Source organism: Impatiens glandulifera, chromosome 1 (genome assembly GCF_907164915.1).
Source record: "Impatiens glandulifera chromosome 1, dImpGla2.1, whole genome shotgun sequence".
NCBI lineage: Eukaryota > Viridiplantae > Streptophyta > Magnoliopsida > Ericales > Balsaminaceae > Impatiens > Impatiens glandulifera.
This window is the reverse complement of record NC_061862.1, coordinates 114,933,272-114,948,584: the sequence shown is the minus strand read 5'-3', so window position 1 is coordinate 114,948,584 and position 15,313 is coordinate 114,933,272. Positions and strand designations below refer to the sequence as shown.

General features: G+C 31.7%; 1 protein-coding gene across 2 annotated transcripts; it reads right to left on the bottom strand.

Moving 5' to 3' along the window:
- Positions 1-258: 258 nt before the first annotated feature.
- LOC124919622 (probable ethylene response sensor 1) lies at positions 259-4,660 on the bottom strand. Of its 2 annotated transcripts, none has more exons than XM_047459899.1 (6): positions 4,358-4,660; positions 2,879-3,800; positions 1,535-1,903; positions 1,118-1,384; positions 887-1,014; positions 259-722 (listed from the first exon to the last, which is right to left on the bottom strand). In XM_047459899.1, exons 2-6 carry the CDS (start codon positions 3,779-3,781, stop codon positions 500-502), a joined length of 1,890 nt encoding a protein of 629 aa, XP_047315855.1. In that variant the 5' UTR covers positions 3,782-3,800; positions 4,358-4,660; the 3' UTR covers positions 259-499. The 2 variants fall into 2 exon arrangements, with proteins under 2 accessions (XP_047315855.1, XP_047315856.1); XM_047459900.1 differs by having other exon boundaries at positions 4,476-4,660.
- Positions 4,661-15,313: the final 10,653 nt, after the last annotated feature.

Here is a 15,313-nt window from a genome sequence, read left to right as displayed (position 1 = left end):
ATATTGTTGAAGCTTCAATAGTAACCTTGACAAAAGAATTACTTAACAACTGAGCTAGCTTAAAGTTTAGCAAAAATTAATGATTAATATAGGAGAGTCAAAGATGAAAATCATATTGAAAGGGAATTTTACCAGTTGAATAATAAAAAATAATATATCATTTGAGAGAGGTTGAATGTTCAAAGCTTTTGCAACCAGCAGCCAGGGAAGGGTAAATGGAGGTTGAAATTTCAGCAATAAAAGAGAAACAACAAAAACAATAAGAAAAATTAAAACTCTGTGGGATGATGCATGACAATGGGCAATATCAACATGTTTCAATTTGTTTGTAAAACTTACAATAATAGCTAGCAGCATTTGTGCTAATCCCTTTGTTAAGGTAGCCAATGACAAAACAATACTTACACGATGATATGGTTCTTCTTCTTTTGAGAAAGAAACAGAATGCTTTAGATTTTCTTTATGATTATTATTATTATTATGTCATCCCTCCTCCTACTCAAAGACTCCTTTGATAGCGAGGCGTCTCTTTTGGAAATGGCCTCCAGCCAATGAAATCAGCACTTCCTTGATGAACTCTTGCAAAAGGTATGACTGGTTGTGTAGCCGTCGATACATTTGGCCTGTTGCAAATCCCAAGTTTGACTAGAAATGTCACTGAGCTTCCTTTCTCCAATCCTTCACTTTCAACCCAAATGTACCCTCCCATGAGACTCACAAACCTATTTCATAATTTTAGTCATGTGTTAGTTGTTTAAGAGAACCAAACATAATCTACTATTGTACAACTGAGTTTGATTTGTCATACATATATGTGTGAATTTTATTTGTCTGAACTAAATAAAATCAGATGGTCGGGTCGATAAACAAAAAATGGTGCAAATACCGTTTACATATTGCAAGTCCAAGACCCACACCAGTGTGAATTCTGTTTGAACCAATGTTAGACTGCGAAAACTTAGTAAAAACATATGGGAGATCTTGTGAAGTAATGCCGCAACCAGAATCCTTAACCTGTTCATGGAGGACAAACAACATATAAAACACACAGTATGTCAGTTTATTTGGAGTCTTCTCTAATTAAAACTGATGCATAAAAAAAAAGTGCTCATCCCACCTGTACTCTCAAGAAGAAGTGTCCGTCACATGAAACGGGATAAAATTCAGGAGGTCGCCAATCTCTCAATGACTCTGATTTAGCAATAGAAGCTATAATGGAAACATAACCCTCCTTTGTGAATTTTACAGCATTCCCAGCAATGTTAAGAATAGTCTGCATAAGCCGCTTCTCATCACCAACAGCATACATGGGTAAATCTGGGGCCAAAATCCACGTCATAGGTAACTTCTTCACAGAAGCAATGGGCTTTATCAAGTTAATTACCTACATTCAATAAGAGAGAAGGGTTTTAGAAGAGTAGACTACTTAAAAGAAGCAATTGACATTATCAAGTTAATTATCTACATACAATAAAAGAGAGGGGTTTTAGAAGAGTAAACTTCATAAAAGCAGGTGAGTGAAAACTACAACTACCTCTCTGAAGACCTCATGAAGATTGAAGACATCGGCATCTAATTCAAGGCTACCATCTTCAAGTCTAGATAAATCTAGAACATCATTAACAAGTGTGGCTAGTAGATTGCTACTCCTTAATACAGTTTCTATCATAATTCTTTGATCTGGATTTAGTTCTGTTTCTAAAAGAAGAGAAGAGAGAGACATCATGGCATGCATAGGTGTCCTCATCTCATGATTCATCACTGCCAAGAAATCATTTCGAGCACGGATAGCCATCTCGGCCTCTTGTCGAGCAGAATCAAGATCAACATTCTGCTTCACTAATTGATCGCGAGCTCTCATAGACTCTTCCAAAATTTCAGCATGAGAAAGAGCAACAGCAACCTGTAGAAAATGAGACATTAGTGATACTGAACAATACAAACAATACAATAATCATAGTCTTCCGGTGAACAAATACTCCAAACCCCAATCCAATCTAAACCAAATTGTGAACTTTGGGTAGACATTTTGGTTTGGTTTGGGTTCAATTCGGATTAACCGAACTACAGGTTTGTTTTCTTCAGAAAAAGATTCAAAAATATTTCGATTGTTTTAAAGAGAACGATTGTATATATTAGGGAAAATGAAAAATGTAATATATTGTGATTATCAGCAAACTAGAAGATTAAAGGATAGAAAAAGAAAAACTATAATCTGTTAGTACAAGTTGTGAATAACAGCAGTCTAAGAGAGAAAGAAAAAGATAAATGTATATCAACAAAATTTAGTTTGGATTATCCAAAACATAGTCAAACCAATCAATACTAGTAATTAGAATGGTTTAGATAATGAATTGGATAAACTTAGATTTTGTTGAATATGAATTGGATAAACTTAGATTTTGTTGAATATGAATTTGATAAAACGAATTGAATTTACCCGTTTGCTCAAGCAAGTTAAATATAAATTTAAACCCAATTTCTGTAATAAAAAGTTATACTAAGCTCACTCCTAGAGCTTCTTTGATCTGGTTTTTTGGGGTTTTGTCCAAAAGACCTTGTTTAATAAAAAGAAGTAGGTTATTTGGGTTTTTAATTAGTTTATTTATTAAAATGTCCTTTTGAATTTAAAATTAAAATTTAATAAAATAAAGTAAGATTATTTTAGTATTTTAGTTGATGAAATAATGTGATAGAGAGATCATTTATAAAAAAACTGGTAAAAATTCAAAATATCCTAAAAAAAACCGTGATCAAACGAGGCCCTATAGTCATTAATATTCAAAACAAGTGTAAGACAAATAGAGAATAATAATGTTGTGAAAACTGCTTCCAATTTAATAAAAAGAAAAAAAGTATATAAAGGTCGGAAAATAACCTGGTCAGCAACAACTTCTACAAGTTCCAATTCATGGTCCCTCCATTTTCTTATTCCATCCATAGGTAGGATTAGAACCATTATAGCATAAGTTTTTGCTGAGAGGTCCGGCCAGTCATTAATTTGGAAGTTTGAAAGATGTAGAAGAGGAACTCGGACAGCAACGACCTCTGGGGGTAGATATCTTCCAACAGGTTGGATCCGTGCCAAAGGGCATGTATGTGGGATTCGTATTGCTTCACTACTATTAAAAACCTCATTGACAATGGGAAGATTTATGGCCACAGTAGATCCAACAGGAATAAGGTTGTTTAAAGTGTAAGAAAGTTCAAGGTTCATGCCCTTTCTTGATGGCATCCATATTGCACACTCCTCTAGCTCCAAAGTCCTTCCCAATTCAACCAGTGTAGTTCTAAGAATAGTGTGCTTGTCAAGTGTGCTTCTAATTTCATGCGTTAGCATTCTGACATGTCTCCCGGTTTCTTCTTGAGACATAATAAGCCCCATTTCTCTGTCAAGAGCTTCAGCCTTGTTCCTAAGGCGTAATTCAGTTGTTTTGACACTCAGAAGATCGGGAATAATGTGCACAAGCATCAAAGCTGTTGCACATGATACTACAGCAGTTGCAATTTTTGCTATCGTCATGACTACAGCAACTGTCTTTGAATGCATAGAGAAAGTCCACAGATTTATAAAATGTGTTGCACCGCAGAGAACAATGAAAGCCCCGAATTGCATTAGCACCCATCTATAAGGAAAGAATGCTGACTTTTGGACAAAGTAAATCAGCTCTAAGGGAATTGAGAAATAAGCAAATGCAATAAAGAAGTCTGATATGTATTGGTATTTCACAAGGAGCTCATCAGCAGGCCACTGGGTCTCAATACAATCACAGGACTCCATTTTTTCTATTCAGAACAACCTGAAAAACACAATGAACTCCATTATCAAGAATAGGAGACAAAATACATAATTTTCTTGTGGGGATGTTGCTGAAACCCTATTGTTATTATCTATATGGAAGGTACATCAATTGTCAATAATAAGGAATAAAATGATGAAGAGCTTTCCTATATAATTGATATTGCAACTTATGTTAGTTATGTTGCTCCATATACTCTCCACCACAATACCAGATTTGAAAGGACAAAGCTGTGTAGTTATAATCTGAGTACTAAGTGATCTTTAGAAGTACATGAGAAGCCTTGCTGAGGAAGAGCTTTCCTAAAGAGGTAACACCATTTATAGAAGAATCACCTTGAAGAAAAAATCATTAATTTTTGACAACTAAGAAACGCCTAAATAATGTTGGGTAAGGTGCTGAAGTATTTACAGACGATCGAGTAATTGAAATAACACAAGTAGCCTGCCTGCCTAAGAAAACATATCCGGCGATCTAACATACAGCATTCATAAAATTAGCTATAAATGGAAGCTAATGCAGGTCATACAACATCAAGTAGAACTGCAAGAGTTAACCTTTATATATGTGGCCTTCACTCTAGCTCTATTTTCGTAAATGGGTAGATATTTGCAATTGGTTTGCAGAAAGTTGCAGATTATTCGGACTGAGAGGGTGTAATTCGTTGGCGGTTACCTCCCGTAGCTTAGGATCAGCTTCCGTGATCCGAATACTGCGTCCTTCGCATCTTTCGAGTTTCACTTTTGAGCACCAGTGCCCTTTTTTCTCTACGACCTTCTCTTTCCCTGGCCCGAAAACTTAGAAAGAGAGAAAAGGAAAAAATAAATAAATATCACTAGTAGAAAAGTGCAAACTGTTCAGGAAACATCACGGACATGGTCAATGGCGCCTTCTACATTCTTCTTCCCTTAAGAAATGGTTCGCTATTTGTTGTTCTTTTATTTCTTTCCCTAGATTTGGATTTGGATTTTAAAGAAAAAATCACATCTATAGTTTTAGATTTACACATCTCAAGAAATCATATTTTCATTAATTTTTTCAAGCAAATTGTTTTTTCCCAGCCCTATTAGTCTACCTTACTTCACTCTTTACTCAACTCCAAAATTACTTATTTATCCTATAACTTTTATATATATAAATAAGTAATTTTGAATGTAAGTGAGGAATGAGGGATGGAAAAAACACCCGTCTTTTCAATTTCATACTAATGTAATTTAAAATGAAAATATTTTAAACCTTATGTTTTAGCTCTAAAAATTTTAAATATGAATAAATTGAATATATTTGTTCATAAATTTTGTATATGCAAGTATCTTTCATTTTTAGTATTAAAAGGTTTTAGGTTCATAATTTATTATTGTTTAATTGAAAAAAGTATTATTTAATATATTAATAGTCTAATTTTTATTTTATTTTTAGAACTTTAGGTTTCTCATTTATTATAGAGTGTAACTAATTCCGTGGGTTAAACACATAATCCGCAAACACACCGATGCATAACTTGTTGTCTGATAGGCTCGAATGCAGGACTCTAGAGTTTGATGATATAACCCAGAATTGGTCCTTCTCATTCTTATTATAAATTACTTAAATTGTATGTAATTAAAATATTTTATATTTTAAGACAAAAAAAATACCCGCAAACACACTGATGCAGAACTTATCGTCTGACGGGTTTGAACCCAGAACTCGAGAGTCTGAATATATAACCCAGAATTGGTCATTCTCATTCTTATCATAAATCACTTAAATTGTATGTAATTGAAATATTTTATATTTTAAGACAAAAAATATTACTTAACTAATTTTTTTAATTAAAAAAATATTATGCATCTATGTTGATGGTTAAAAAGAGTATTAATTGTTTTTATATTTAACAGTACAAAATTACAAGCCATGATTTTTTTCCATACAAATGTCATTTAAGCATGTTAATATAGTCATATTAATCCTCCCTAACTCACACAAATCATGAATTACAAATTTAAGCAAAGCATTCCAAAATTCATGTAAACAATGGAGAGTATAAATCATGTAAGTCACGGCCATCATGTAAGCATGTGAATTTGTGAGAAGGGAGTCATGAATTATCATACAAAATATTTACAAACAAAATGACTAAAAGAGAATTTAAAATCATCATTAAGTGTAAAAATTATGTGGATCCAAAAGTAATCTTAATCATACAAAGTAAAAAACCACAATTTCAAAAGCATGCTTCAACCATAAATTTATTGGCATAACTAAAACATTTAAGACATAATCAAATGGGCATCAGGTGAATTAAAAATATTTTAAAAAATAATATAATTATTCTTATGTTTTTTTAGAGCCCTAAGACCTAGGCTATGCAAATGTTTAAATAAATAGATAAAAAAATGGCCAAATAGGCCTTGTTTTGAAAAATAAATTTTATTTTCTTAAAATATTACTATTTCTTATTTGTTTTAAATTTTTATGAATTATTTTTAAAATAAAACATGTTTGGAAGTAATTGATGCAAATAGAAAAAAAAATTAAATAAATAACATAAAATGGAATAAATAGGAAATGGACCTAAAGACCATTGGACCTGTTCCTCGGGTTCTTGTCTGTTTTGGGTCAGCTTGTTTAGACATGGGTCAAATTTTCTGGGCATTAAGCCCGAAAGTTGGTGGGCCACGAACTTTTGAAGCAAGCAAACTTTTATTTCTTTTAATCCTTAATGTTGAATTAATAAAATAAGATAGAAAGAGATGGTAGACACTAGAGGTGTTTAATATTTGGTCTGAACCGAATATTCGACCGAATTCGAATTCACCGAATTTGAATTTTATTTTCGGTTTTCGAATTTCAAACCAATTCGAATTCAAATACGGTTTTCGAATTGGTTTTCGAGTTTGGGTTTCAACTCAAAAACCAAACCGAAAACCAAATTTATTTTTTATTATTTATTTTTCTATTTTTTATTATTTATTTTTCCAAACTTAGCTTAAAAAAAGTTCAAAATAATTAAATTATAATAAAAAAAAAGAAAACAAAAGCATTAGTGGTCTAGTGGTAGAATAATACCCTACTACAGTATAGACCTAGGTTCAATTCCTAGCTGGTTCTATTTATTTTGAGTTATGCTAGTTCCAAAAATTAAAAAAAAAACGAATTCGGTTTGAATTCGAGTTATTCTATTTATTTTGAGTTATGCTAGTTCCAAAAATTAAAAAAAAAACGAATTCGAGTTATTCGAAATTCGAACCGAATATCGAATTCGGTTCGGTTTAATTAAAATTTATTCGAATTCGGTTCGGTTTTCGAATTGCCTAAAAAAAATAAAAATTTGAATAAACCGAATCGAAGAACTCGAATAACCCGAAAACCGAACCGATGAACACCCCTAGTAGACACTCAAATTTTTATTCTGTAATTTTATAATTTATATATTTTAATAAATTTTACGTCTATTTTTTTTATAAAACCTATATACGGGTATATTACATGAATTATTAAATAAATTAATACTTTTATAGTCATTATCGTATCGATTGGACTCTTAAAATAATTAATTTCGGATTATAAATAAATAGTAAGTTAGATTTGAATAAATTAACCTATATTGATATTTTTTTTATTGAATAAATAATTTTTTTTTTGTATAGATTGTTGTGTCAAACGGGACTAAAATAATAATAATTTAATAAACAAAAATATATAAAATAATTGTACGTGATATTAAAGAATTTTAAATGAATTTATTTGTTACTATTTTTTTAGATATTTTCAAAAGTAAATAAAAAATAAATAAATAAGTGAATACAAAAAGAAGGAACTAGCCAATGAGATTGAAAAGATAGTAACATTTTATCTGAAACAAAAAAACATGTGATTAGAGAAATTTGTAGAATTCAAATGTTACAACAAATTTAACAAAGAAGCGCCGCACATTTGTTTTGGACTCAACATCAAATAGGGTTTTCATATATTAGTTATATTAAACTTAGAATTGGCTTAAGGCCTCTCTTTTAGTTTATTTAATCATTGGAGAGCAGTTTAGAAAAAAAAAATACCAACAGAAAGACTGCCCAGAAAATTATTGGGTCCCAAACAGACTTTCAACTTCGATTTAAGTATTAGAAATATTTTTTAAAAATAAAATATTATTTTAAAAAATTTTAAATAATTCTTGACAATTTTTAAAATTAATTATAAAATAATTAATTTGAGTTAAAGTTTAAATAACTTTTATATTTGTTATAATCAAATTAGAATTTAATTATTTTGAAAATTTTATTTTAAATTAATTAAAAATAATTAATTTAAAAGATTATTTTAATTAAACAAAATCACTAATTGATTTGTGAAAAATTAATAAATGGTGTACGTGTACAAACGTATTTTTCACTAAAGATTTTGTTTTAGTTCAAAATTTGGTGATACTCGGGAAAAAGTTTTCGCGCATCAACCTCCGTACCCGTTTTAAAAATGGTCTATACTTTATAAAGTCTTACCTTTTGAAAATCAGTTGTATAAAGTTTTATTTAACTAATTTCTCTTGGTCCTAGACATGCATAGATTTTTGCGTATTTACATAATTGTAATAGCAATTATTTTAATGCTGGTTCCTATTGCTGATGATTAATAGGGAGGAAAATACCTAAAGAACATCAGTATTTAGAGACATTAAAGTTTAAAAATAAATTCTAAACAAGCCTTTATCAAAATATTTTTGTGTGGAAATATCCCAAAAATATTTTGAAATCTAATTATTTGGGATTTTTAGAAAATGGTTTAAGGTTCTAAAATTACAAAAATATTTCTGGAATTTTAAAATTGGAACCAAACAGGTCTTAAGACCGATGTTCTAGGTCCTGGGTTCATTTTTTCGGTCGGGACTAAAAAATCCCTCGGTCGGGGTGCAAAGGCATTTCGGTCTTTGGCTAGAATTCTCGGTCGGACGCCTCAGTCATGAGTGGAGATAATCGGTCTTAGGTTTGGAAGTTCTCGGTCGGTTGTGAGACTCCTCGGTTCTAGATTCAATTTCTCGACCAGATATATAAAATCTTCAGTCGGACCTCTCGGTCCTAGATGAAGAACATTGGTCGGACCTTAGACCTAGCTGAAAAACCTCGATCAAAACTCTCATTTTTGATCGAAGATCATCGGTCGGATCTCTCGGTCTTCATATGCTTGATTGATATAAAAACATGAACACTGACTTTTCATTTGGACCAATTCAAGAACTAAAATTTTTCAATTATTTTGAAAATTTTAATACTAATCAAACATGATCCAAATAGTTGCCCAACATCATTAGAAGCATGTTGAGAAACTTTTTAAGTTTCTTTTCTTAAGGATAAACCCAATAATAGTAAACCATTTTCAAACTGAAATATACAAATTCAATTTCAAACTAGAAGTATGAATTAAAAGGTGATTGGAAGCATACCAAGGATTGAAGAACACTCCTTAGACCTTAGGGAAACTTTTAGGATGTATGGATTTAAGCTTTAAGGCCTTACACGAAAATTCCAAAATCCAGAACCTTGGAGCTTCAATTGCGGATTTTCTTAAACTTTGATTCGTGGCTTGAGATGATATCTCTTGTCTTCAGAATTGTGAAGGGAGACTATTTATAGACTCCTGAAGTAGGTTGAGGGAGCAAGTGGACTCGAATTAGTCAAAAGCCATTAATTTTATTTATTTTCTTTGACCATTTTCCTTAACTATTTAGGTTTTAATTATCACAATAATTAATATAATTAATTGTTTAATTAGGCTTTGGCTTTGGGTTTAATTATTTTAGTTTTATTTATTAAAAAATAATCAAATAATTATTTTCAAGTTTATAAATTGAGTATGTAGATTTTTAGTGCTTATAGAGTGCCCCTCTTGAATCAAGTTTGAATACAACAAACCGGTTTTAAAAACGTAGATTCGAGTATGACATTTAACACTAGGTTTTCTTACCAAATTTATGTTATTTTAAAAGTAGTGGAAAGATAGAACCTTTAGTGAGCTGATGCTGGAATGACCTGGTGTTGCTGTATGTAACATTCGTCGAGGTTCTTCCAAGCGTTGCTTAAGGCTCTTTACTTGATGATTATCCTAACAAGGATAATTCATATATTATGTTCTACAGATATCAAAAAAATATCCGTAAAATCCATGAGATAATAATAAAGAGATAATCATAGGTATTAAAAAATCAATTCCTGTTTAAACATGAATATCAATAGATTATTCAGGTTAGTCATGTACAAATGACTAACGATTAATGTCGTTTGATGAGACATGAATGTTTTATCAACTTTCATGTAGGTTACTAACAAGTAACATTTTAAGATGATCATATGTGTATGATCGCGAGATTACCAACATATAAACTTGAGGGAGATCATGTATAAATGATCGTGGCGCTATCAACATATAGATTTTTGTATTTTGTAAATTAGAAGGATCATACCTATCAATAAATAGGGTTTGGAGTACCTATTCGAGTGATAGGGTTTGAGCACTTGTTGACAAACAAGGTTTGAATACCTATTTGAGTGATATAGTTTGGTTTTGAGTACCTATCAAGCGATATTGTTTTGATACTTATTCGAGCTATAGGGTTTGAGATACCTATTCGAATGATAGGGTTTTGAAATACCTATTCGAGGGATAGGGTTTTTGTAACCTATCGAGCGATAGGGTTTTGAAATACCAATTTGAGTGATAGGGTTTTTGTTACCTATCGAGATATAGGGTTTTGCTTTGAGTACCTATTTGAGCGATAAAGTTTGTGTATGAATCATATACAAATGATCTTGTATTCTTATCGACATATAATATTGTTAACGAATCATGTACGAATGATCTATGTGCTTGTCGACAACAAGGCTTTTGATCCCTATCGAGAGATATGGTTTTGTTTTGAGTACCTATCAAGAGATATGATTTGGATACCTATTATAGTGATAGAGTTTCGTTTTGAGTACCTATCAAGATATAGGGTTTGTGTATGGATCATATACATAAAATCTCGTATGCTTATTAATAGATAAGATTTTAACGAATCATATACGAATGATCTCTATGCTTATCGACAAACAAGTCTTTTGATAGCAATGGAGAGATAATATTTTGTTTTGAGTACCTATCAAAGAGATAGGTTTGGATACCTATTCGAGTGATAGGGTTTCGTTTTGAGTACCTATCAAGAGATAGTGTTTGTGTATAGATCTTATACATATGATCTCGAATGCTTATCACATATAAGATTTTTAATGGATCGTGTACGAATGATCTTTGTGCTTGTCGACAAAGAAAATTTTTGATATCTATCAAGAGATATGGTTTGAATATCTATTAATAAATAGGGTTTGTAGATAAAATCATGTGTAAACGATGTCTCGACCTTTCGACATATAAGATTTTAGCGGAATTGTATCTAAATGATATCTCGACCTATTGACATATATATTTTTAGCAAAATAGTATATAAACGATAGCTCGACCTATTGATATAGGATTTTAACAGAATCATATATAAATACTGTCTCGAACTATTGACAAATAGGGTTGTAGAGGAACGTATATAAACAATATCTCGACCTATTGACGAATAGGGTTTTAGCAGAAACGAATATAAAGGATATCCTGACCTATCGACAAATAGAGTTTAGGTTACCTATTGACAAATAGGGTTTTAAACGGAATCATGTATAAACAATTTCCCGTACGTATCGACATATAGATTTTTGATGGGTCATGTACGAATACCTCGAGTTCTTGTCGACATACAATATTGTTAACGGATCATCTATAAATGATCTTTGTGCTTGTCGACAAACAAGGCATAAATAGAATCGTGTACGAACGATTTCTCGTACCTATCAACATATAGTTTTTTTTATTGGGTCATGTACGAATGATCTCGATTTGTTTCTGGAGATTTAGGGTTTTAAATCACAGAATATCGCAAGAGATTTTATGAGAGAGAAATATGAATCGGTTTAGGCATGTTGGTCACACTTTATATAACATGACAGACACGTGCCTTCATGTTATTTGTTTTAAAAAGATAAATATTTATTTTAAAAATCTAATTCATAAATGTGATCTTTCATTGTCCAAAGGGGATGAAACGACATCGTATTGATAAGATTAAAAATGTTGTTCCACTCAGCTTAAGACAAGTCGTTTGATATTCACTAAGACAACCGACTGACCGTGCTGTCCACAAGCCTTGCATTTTAGCTTAGTGACACAACTGTGCTAAAGGCATGCTGCTGACTCACAACAAGTAGCCAACAAAAGGCTTTTCCTAACAACTTAGTGTCATTACTATGTTGAAAATACAAGTTGATTAAGCATAGTCTCGTCTGTTGTATAGTGTCATCAGCCGAGTATTCTTTCAGCACGGTTGGAGACAGCCATTTCAACACGTATAGCTTATCAACTTATCAACAAATTCCCCTAAGTTTATGCATACTAAATTAAATTAGATCTATAAGACCTAAAATATTTATAAAGTAAGAAAACTTAGTATGGGGGAGTGGCTTCGTGAAGATGTCGACCACTTGTTGATCGGTGGACACGTATTCTAGTCAAAGAGCTTCTGAGCAACATGATCTCGGATGATGGATGTCGATATGCTTCGTCCTTGAGTGCAATACCAGATTATAAGTGATCGCAATAACACTAGTGTTGTCACAAAAGATCAGAGACTCATCTACCTAAATGTCAAAGTCTCTCAACTACTGTTGAATCCACAACAATTGAGCACATCAACTTCCTGTAACAAGATATTCTTCTTCTGCTATATACGTGGTAATAGACGTCTATTTCTTGCTAAACCAAGAGATCAAATGATCACAAAGGAACTGACACGTTCCACTGGTGCTCTTCCGATCAATCTTACAACCTACATAGTCTACATCAGAGTAACTAATAAAGTTAAAACAGGAATCCTTCGGATACCACAGTCCAACACATTGAGTTCCCTTTAAATATTTCAAAATACATTTAAAAGCTATGTAATGAGATGATTGTTTAGAATTAACCTAAAATTTTCCACACACGTCGACAACAAATAAAATGTTTGGCCGGCTGGCTGTTAGATAGAGAAAAAAGCCAATTATTCCTTGGTAAGTTGTGATTTCGACATCCTGACAACCATCATCTTTATCCAACTTTCTCGACGAGTTCATGGGAGTTGAGGTAGCTGAACAGTTCTCCATACTGAATTTCTTCAGTAATTCCTTGGTATACTTCGCTTGATTAAAGAAGATTCCAGCTTCAAGTTGCCGAACTTTAAGGCCAAGGAAGAACGTTAGCTCACCCATCATACTCATCTCAAACTTATCCTATATCATCTTAGAAAACTTTTCACATAATTTAGGGTTAGTTGACCCAAATATGATGCATCCACATAAATTTGTACAAGTAGTATATGTGAATCTTTAACAAATCTGAAAAGTGTTTTATCTAATGTGCCAATAATAAAATCATGCTCAAATAAGAATTTAGTCAATGTATCATACCAAGCTCTAAGAGCTTTCTTAAGACCATATAAAATTTTATCTAATTTGAAAACATAATTAGGTAGAGAATGATTTTGAAAACCAAGAAGATATTCAACATAAACATCCTCATTAAGTATGTCGTTAAGAAAAACACTTTTAACATCCATTTGATATACTTTAAAGTTTTTGAAAGCAGCGTAAGATAGGAAAATTCTAATAGATTCAAGTCTAGCTACATGGGCAAATGACTCCTCAAATTCAATTCTTTTCTCCTGTTTGTATCCTTGATCTACTAGCCTAACTTTATTTCTCATAACTAAACCATCTTCATTAAGTTTTTTTTCTAAAAACCCATCTAATTCCAATAACATATTGATCAGCTGGTATTGGAATTAAATGCAAAACTTTGTTTCTTTCAAATTGATTTAGTTCTTCTTGCATAGCATTGATCCAATCTGGATCAAGCAATGCTTCATCAACTTTCTTAGGTTCAATTTGAGAAATAAAAGAAGAGATTTTAAATTCATCCATTAGTTGGTTCCTAGTCCTAAGAGGTGCAAATGGGTTACCTATTATTAGTTTAGGTGGGTGGTTTCTATTCCATTTGAAGTTCGGTTCTAGAGGGTCAGTTGTCTGGTCAGCTGTTTTAGCAATATCTGGACTATTAGTCGCCTGTTGACTTTTAGTTTGGCTGTTTGGTTGAACATCAACCGGGTCAGCTGGTTGATCAGACGGGCTATTTCTATTGACATGAACTTCATCATCACTATCAGATTAGAGATTAACAGCTTCCAATCTATTAGAAACTTCAATAATTTCATTAGAGTTATTTTCAACAAATTCATCAAATACAACATGAGTAGATTTTTCAACAGATAGAGTTTGTTTATTAAAAACTCTATAAGCTTTGCTAACTGAAGAATAACCTAACATTATGCCAACATTTGCCTTGGCATCAAAAGTAGTAAAATGAGTTTTGTCATTATTGCGAATAAAACACTTACAACCAAATATCCTAAAATATGATATTTTAGGAACCTTACCATAAAAGATTTCATAAGGTGTTTTATTAAAACATTTATTAATCATTGATCTATTTTGAGTATAACATGCTATATTAATGGCTTCTGCCCAACGTTTTTGAGATACACCAGAATCATCTATCATAAACCTAACTACTTCTTTCAGTGTTCTATTTCTCCTTTTAGTAACGCCATTTTGTTGTAGAGTTCTGGCACTAGACAACTAATGTCTAATACTAGATTCCACAAGAAAAGAAGACATATATATGTTTGTAAATTCAGTTTCTCTATCACTTTCATTCTTTATGATACTTAAGAATTTTTTATTTTGTACCCTTCTAAGAATTTTAATTAAATTTTCAGTAGTTTGATCCTTAGATACCAAGAATACTACCCAGGTAAATCTAGAATAATCATCAATTATAACTAGGGTATATCTCATTTCCCTTAAAGTGGTTACTAGAATTGGAACAAACAGATCCATGTGCAATAATTCCAGACACTTGTCGAATTGGATATTCCATTTGTTTTTAAAAGTTGACCTGACCTGTTTGCCAATTTGACAAGCAGGACAAACCTTATCTTTAGAAAATTTCAGTTTAGGAATGCTAGTTACAAGATCTTTTGAAAAGATATTGTTAATTGTTTTAAAGTTTAGGTGATATAGTGTTTTATGCCACAACCAGTTTTGATCATTTTTAGCAATCATGCATGATCAGACATTTTATTCTTCCCGTTCATCTTATATGAATTTCATATTCTACTTCCTGCCAGCAAGGTGTTCCCTTACTAATCTTTAACAAGACATACATGTTTTTTAAAATCTATTATATACCCGTTATTATACATCTGACTTATACTAATTAAGTTATAGCATAGATTTTCTACTAACAACACGCTATTAATAGTAAGGTTACCGTGAACAATCTTATCCTTACCCATGATTTTCCCTTTACTGTTATCACCGAAGGTGATCTTTGGTCTTGTACATTTTATTATTTCTGTCAGC

Bases quoted from the DNA above. Each gene is read 5' to 3' on its own strand.
- LOC124919622 (XM_047459899.1), bottom strand. From the start codon at position 3,781: ATGGAGTCCTGTGATTGTATTGAGACCCAGTGGCCTGCTGATGAGCTC. The intron at 1,904-2,878 runs GTTATTTTCCGA...CATTTTCTACAG, and splicing joins TAGAAGTTGTTGCTGACCAG to GTTGCTGTTGCTCTTTCTCA. The intron at 1,385-1,534 runs GTAGTTGTAGTT...TATTGAATGTAG, and splicing joins TTCATGAGGTCTTCAGAGAG to GTAATTAACTTGATAAAGCC.